General features: G+C 52.7%; 1 protein-coding gene across 1 annotated transcript in view; it reads left to right on the top strand.

Moving 5' to 3' along the window:
• The first annotated feature begins 214 nt into the window (after positions 1–214).
• Positions 215–6898, top strand: part of KRT7 (keratin 7) — a 14582-nt gene continuing 7898 nt past the window's right edge. The window contains exons 1-4 of the mRNA XM_006904569.3: positions 215–663; positions 1736–1947; positions 4201–4261; positions 5452–5547. Coding sequence (XP_006904631.1) covers positions 349–663; positions 1736–1947; positions 4201–4261; positions 5452–5547 — 684 coding nt within the window. The 5' untranslated portion in view covers positions 215–348. The remainder of the gene's footprint in view (positions 664–1735; positions 1948–4200; positions 4262–5451; positions 5548–6898) is intronic.

Genomic DNA, 6898 nt, shown 5'->3' with positions numbered 1-6898 from the left:
TTACAAGATCGGCTCAGACCGCTGTCTCCCAATCCTCTGCGTCCGCCTGCATCAGGGGCTCTGGGGGACTTCGGCCTTCCTTCCTACTCCGGACAGTTCCGGCTTGGACCGAAAGCCTGGGCCTGGGTCGGGTAGGCGGTGCCGAGGGCGGAGGCGCGGCCCGGGGAGGGGCCGGGGCGGGGGTTGGGGGTGGAATAGAGATCAGAGAAAGGTGGCGGGCAGTCGGCTCCGCCCCTACCTGTGTAAACCGATCGGCCCGCGCCTAGCGGATAAAAGCCGCCGGGTCCCCTGGAGGTCAGCAAGTTCGGTTTTCTTTCGCTCGCCGCTAAGTCCAACAGTGCAGCCGGCATGTCCACTCACTTTAGTTCCCAGGTCTTCAGCTCGCCTTCCGCCGCCTTGCCGGGGCGCGGTGCCCAGGTGCGCCTGAGCTCTGTGCGCACCGGAGGCAGCAGCCTCTACGGCCTGGGAGCCTCACGGCCGCGCGTGGCCATTCACTCCGCGTACGGGGGCCCGGTGGGCGCCGGCATCCACCAGGTCACCATCAATCAGAGCCTGCTGGCCCCGCTGCAGGTGGACATCGACCCCTCCATCCAGCAGGTGCGCCAGGAGGAGCGCGAGCAGATCAAGACCCTCAACAACAAGTTCGCCTCTTTCATCGACAAGGTGAGCCCACGGCAACCTGCCCAAGGCATGCCACGCCGTGCTCCAGGTCGCAGCAGCCACTCAGCCCTGACTGCACGTGGGCTAGGCGCTGGGAGGATTGGTGCGCTGGCCAGTGCCAGGAGTTCCTCTCTTTTTGGGCCCCCTTCTCTGCGAGGGGACTCTGTGGAGTCAGAGATGGGGGAGGGGTTACATGCCCTTCCGGGCTGAGGAGACCCCCTTTCTCACACACTGTCTACTCTGAAGCAGATGCTGGAAACAAAGGGCTGGAGGGAGAGAGGGAGACTTCCGGCCACACCCGCCCCACCCTACCTGGTCCTCCAGCTTCCTTTTGGTGGTTGGAGGTGAATGAGGTTATACCTGACTTTGGAGACAGCCCATCTGGGGGCAGGGAGGGGGCACTGAGGGCCATTTGGAAGGAGCTTTTCCTGGCTGTTTGGATCTCACAGGGATGGGAGTTGAGGGATTGAGAGCAGAGCTGCTTATTCTCACTATCTGCAGCTCCTCAGGTCCTGCAGCCCTGACTTGCTGGTTCTGAGGCTTGCTTCCCACCTCCAGTCATACTGGGTCTTTATGGGCCTTTTGGGCCCGAGGGCTCATTTTACGTTGACTGGATTGTAGCACCCTCTCCTGAGGCCTTGCTGGAGGAAAGTGAAAGGGGAGAGAGGACACTAAGGAAGAGACAGATACCAACCTGAAAGGAGGGAGCCGAGTCAGGCCTGGGACACAGACAGGAAGGGGGAATCCCTTCAAAGAGGGAAGGGGAGAAGATCACCTGTAATGTGATGGGAAGCACAGGAGGGAGGAGACCCTAAAGCACAATTGCAAAAACACATCCACGAACCAGATACACCTGACCCCTTGGTCACTCTGTAAGACACCCAAGACAGAATCCTGGGGAAGAGGCTTGCTCTGGGTGGGTTTCCAGAAGGAGAGGGCCAAGGACTGAGGGCTCAGGTTGGGGTGAACATCCAGTGGGAGCTTGGGCTCTGCTGGATGGCTGAAGACCCTCTCAACCCCACTGTGGGAGACACGGTCTGCCCCTCATAAGTTTTCTCCTCCATTTCTCTCCTAGGTGCGGTTTCTGGAGCAGCAGAACAAGCTGCTGGAGACCAAGTGGGCACTGCTGCAGGAGCAGAAGTCGGCCAAGAGCAGCTCCCTCCCGGGCATCTTTGAAGCCCATATTGCTGGCCTGCGCAAGCAGCTTGAAGCCCTGCAGTTGGATGGCAGCCGCCTAGAGGTGGAGCTGCGGAGCACACAGGATGTTTTGGAAGACTTCAAGAATAAGTACTGACCCCCAGTGCCACCTGTGGGGATCCATGTCCTGGGCCACCCTAACCCCCGATCAGTTGGCCCTCTGCAAGTCCCCTCTGGGTTAGGGGTCAGAGGGTGCCGCTGCTCAGTACAGTAACCTCTGAAGCGAGGGTCTCGACTAACACTCCCTGCCTCTCCTAGCTCCTCTGTGTTCCTGAGGGCTGTTTCCAAGTCATTCTGGTCTTTTCTCCTGAATTACTCCCAGTAACATACCTTGTCCCAGCCTTGACCTGCCCTTTTCCCTTTGGGTGTCTGGCCACGATCCCAAGAGAGTAGGGCAGAAGGTGTCCTATGATGGATGTGCTTCAGAACTTGCACGATCCTAGAACAGCTTCATTTTTTTCTGGTGAGGAATTAGAGACCAGAGAGTTTCAGGTACTTGATCCAGATTACACAGCAGATCATTGGGAGAGCTGGGACTTGAATTTTGGGCCCCTGACTCCTAGGAGGAGTCATGGTACCAGTTTGGGCTAGAAAGAAGCAAAGAGAGAGAATGATCATTGTGAGCTGAGGGAGAGGTTGCAGAAACTTGAGGGGCGGGTCTGGGCAGGGTAGGAACCAGAAAGGAGGCTGCCAGGAGGGGCAAGGAGTACAGGGGCCAGGAAAGCTGGGATTTTGAGGACAGGCCTTTTAGGTGCCCACTGAGTTCTCTTTTCTCATTGAATAGAAACCAAAGCTTGAGGCTAGGGCTGGGCATTGGGGATAGTGAGTGAGTTCTGTGCTCTGCCTGGAGGTATATGACTAAGCCAAAGTAGGGATACTGGCTCTGACCTGAGGTAGAATAAACAAAGGCTTCTGTGGAGAGTGTCCACCCCCCACTTCCCTAGGGCAATAGTCAACAGTATAAATCACACAGCAGGTGGAACCAGACAGGTACAGGGCAGGGAAGGCCTTGGGCAACACACAAACCCCTGATATCATGTGTATATGCATATGTAGGCACACATACCCCCCTTTCCTGTGGAGCCAAGCTGAGCTGTGGGCTGGGACTGAAGGAGGGGCTGGAAGGGGCCCAGGGAGGGTTCTGGGTGCAGCTGCCCAGTGACCTCCTGGCACAGTGCTGTGGCAAGGGTGGACAGCCAGCTTCAAGGACAGGGTCCCCAACCCCCAGGATGTGGACTGGTACTGGTCTGTGGCCTGTTAGGAACTGGACCGCATAGCAGGAGGTGAGCGGCAGCCAAGGGAGCAAAGCTTCATCTGTCTTTGCAGCGGCTCCCCAGAGCTAGCATCACCACCTCAGCTCCACCTCAGATCATCAGGCATTAGATTCTTGTAGGAGCACCGGTCCCTGGTGCTGAAAAGGTGGGGACTGCTGCTCAAGGAGATTTCTGTAACTATTCCGTAGGACCTGAGGGAGTGGGACCTTGGGAGTCTGGGCTCCTGGAGGGGCTCTGCCTGCCCGAGCATCCTTCTCCCCACTCCAGTTGCCCCATGTTGTTCCCGTTGCTTTCCAGCAGCTCTCGGGCACTGCGAGTTCCTCTTGCTGACACCTTTTAATTAAATTTTCCAAATAAATACTGGGTTAGGCCCGTGTGCTCTTTTGCTTTGTGCCCTGCTTTGCTGATATCTTCCTATGGGTGGGGCTGGCTCCTTGGGAGAAAGAGGGATGGAAGGGAGATGGGGCTAGACCATCTAGTTGGGGCCTGATTCTTCCAGGAATTTATGCATCCCCCTCCTGATTCCACAAGGTTCCTCCCCTTCAGGCCCCCTCTTCCCTGCTCAGTGGGTGAGATTAGATAGTAGTTAAGGGCTGTGCGAGAGTTCAAGTCTGGGCTTTGCCACTTATCGGCTTAGTGACTGGACAGGTTACTCTACCTCTTCGTGCCTTTGTTCCCTTGTCCTGCTAATCATCGTATCATTGTTAGAAGATTGTTGTGAGCTATTGCATGGGAAGGACTAACAGTGCAGGCCCCACACGAAGTCCATAAACACAACTTTTATTATTTGCTTTCTCATTCCCAGTATATGCAACCTTTGTCCTCTAATTCATCTCTGTTCCCTGATCCCTCAACTCCCCCCACCCCCCACCCCATCCCAGGCCAATATTGAAAGCCTGAGAAATAGCCGTATGGAAGTCAGGGACATCGGGTTTTATACCTGACACCTGGTTTTTCAGGCGTGCCATTGTGGAGGGGGTGAGGGTGATGCAGGGTAGATTTTTGTACCTGGATCTGAGGCAGGGATAAAGGCAAAGCTGCACCAACACCCTGTCTTCCTCCACTGCAGGTATGAAGAGGAAATTAACCGGCGCACGGCTGCTGAGAATGAGTTTGTGGTGCTGAAAAAGGTGAGAGGGAAAAGTAGGAGGGATTGCGGAGGGTTGTTGTCTGAATACATGGGACAGGGGACCACATGGCCCTCTCACCTGAGCATCCAATAGGGACTTGTGACCAAGGTCTGGTCTGGGGACTACAAGAAGGGAGTGATGGGCTTGGAGGCGAGATCTAGAAGCCAAGCCCTTATAGCATAGCGTGTGTGTGTGTGTGTGTGTGTGTGTGTGTGTGTGTGTGTCTGGCGAGTTACTAGACTTCTTTCTGGGCCTGGAGGGGTTAGAATTAATATCAAAGGATAAAGGTTAGTAAGGGAGATTTCAGCCCCAAATAAGGAAGTGCTTTACCACAGAACACTTCATTACAGACAAGGGTGGCACATGGCAGACCTGAAATATTTGCTGAATGAATGGAATGGGCTGTCTTGAAGCAGAGTGAGTTCCTCATTCCTGGAAAAGTGAGCCAAGGTTGGAAGGCCTTAGAAATATCTTAGAGGGCCTTGATTTAAGATTCTGATTCAACACACACTCACTGAGCAGCTGAGTATTCCAGGCCCATCCACATAAATGCAGCCTGCTCTAGTGTGCTGGGCCCTTGGAGATTCAGGGATAGGTAAAAGTGGGCTCTACCCATAGAAGTTTAACCACAGGAAGGCATGGCTAGAAGGGGCCTAGACATAATCTTGCCATGTGGTGTTATCTGTGGCTCCCTGCATTGGAATCATCCATGCTGCAAATTAAACATTTAAGCTTGAGATGTTTCATCTCTGGGAGCAGTGTCCTGGAATCTGAATGATTTTATGCTCTTATTTGACTGATGAGAAGTTGAGGCTCACAAAGTCAAAGTGATTTGTTCACAGAGCTAATAGGTGGCAGAGCCAGGAGTGTGTCCAAACCACCAAGGCCTTTAGGAACTGGTAAAGTGCTAGCTTTGGGGCTTCAGGCTGCTCTGTGTTACCAGTGCCAGAAAGGCACCTCCAGTCCTGGGGTTACATGGAGATGATGTCCATCACACAGCCTGGGAGGGGTCAGTGGAGGTAACTTCCTGTCATGGGCATGTCAGGCAGCCTGGAAAAACCATGTGTTTCTTGGTAGGGCAGTGGTGGTTAGCCCTGTGGGCCGGACAGTACTGGCATACTCCTACCCTGCTAAATGTTCATGTACTGAGGACATGGTATCTTTCTGTCTCTTCTCACTACCACCCTTAGGATGTGGACAATGCCTACATGAACAAGGTGGAGTTGGAGGCCAAGGTGAATGCCCTGAATGACGAGATCAACTTCTTCAGGACCTTCTATGAGATGGTGAGGACTTCAGGGGTGGGAGACATGTCATGTCCTACATGTCCTAACCAGGGTGCCATCTGGTTCACCGTCTGCCTCTGGGCCAGTCTAGATATGTGTTATGTGTGTGGGGGTACCTTTATCCTGCTCTTTATTCTTTCTGGACTCAGGAATCCATGATGGAGGAGCTGGTGGCAGCAGAGCAGGGTGGGGTCAGTCAGTGTTGGCCTTCCAGAGACATGGAATGACCATTTGTCTGGAAGGAGGATCGGGAGGGACTGAAAGGAGCCAGGAAGATATCAAGGAATCCAGGGCTAAGACAGTGTTCAAAGGTGGGCTGGGAGGGGTGGGCAGGGGGCCTGAGGCAGGAGAGACTGGAGTGCCTGAGGGTTTCCACCCAGAAGGACTGGGTGTGAGGCCGCCCACCAACCAGCCACTCTATCTGTCTTCCCTTCCATCTCATTCTTTCTCTCTCATGCTTGCCATGGGCTTCTAGCTTTTTCTCTCACAGGACTTAAAATCGTCTCCACTCCCATCACTGTGTACCTTAGGCCTTAGGCAGAAGATAGGGTGGCTAGTCATCTGGCAGGGTTGGTCTGGGACATAATTACGTGAGAGGTTAAGTACAGCTCTCAGTTCAGGCTAGTCTTTGCCTGAACATCCAGCCTCCCTTTAGCCCCTCAGAGTGAATTTGCACATGTGTTAATTTCAGGGGCTGGATCCTTGAAGCTTGCTTTGAGTGCTTCTAATCTCAGGGTAGGTCTTCATATGTTTATCACACATTATATATATGCATATATATGTATGTGCATATATATGTGTGTGTGTGCATATAAATATATATGTAATTTTCTCATTATGAAAGAAATACACACTCATTGCAAAAATTCCCAGGAAATTAAGTAAAGCATAAGATTGAAAACAGGTCACCTATACCTGTTCTTATCATCTTGTTATCTACCTTTTTGAGCTGTTCTTGTACATATATACAGCCAGAAATATATTTTAATGAAAATAGAACCATACTTTTCCCATGTAACAGTATACCATGGGTATAGTTCCCTGTTTGCAAATACAACCATATAATCAGTTTTAAAGGCTGCAGAATGTTTCATTATAGGGCAGAATATGACTTATTTTACCTACCCCCTAGAGATCCCCTTCACAGTAGAGCTCATGTTCCAGCAGTATCTCATAGCAGGAGTCATCACAGCTCACCACACTCTGTCACTTTATCTGCTGTAATCCCATCAGACTCTTATTTGAAAAATTGCTAATGGACTCTTCAGGGAGCCAGGGTAGGTGGAACCATTCAGCTGGTGCTGGTCTGTGGCCCCCTGCTGCCTGATTAATCACACCTACTCCGGCCTCT

This window comes from Pteropus alecto, unplaced genomic scaffold, assembly GCF_000325575.1.
Source record: "Pteropus alecto unplaced genomic scaffold, ASM32557v1 scaffold220, whole genome shotgun sequence".
Taxonomy (NCBI): Eukaryota; Metazoa; Chordata; class Mammalia; order Chiroptera; family Pteropodidae; genus Pteropus; species Pteropus alecto.
This window is presented reverse-complemented; position numbering and strand designations above follow the sequence as displayed.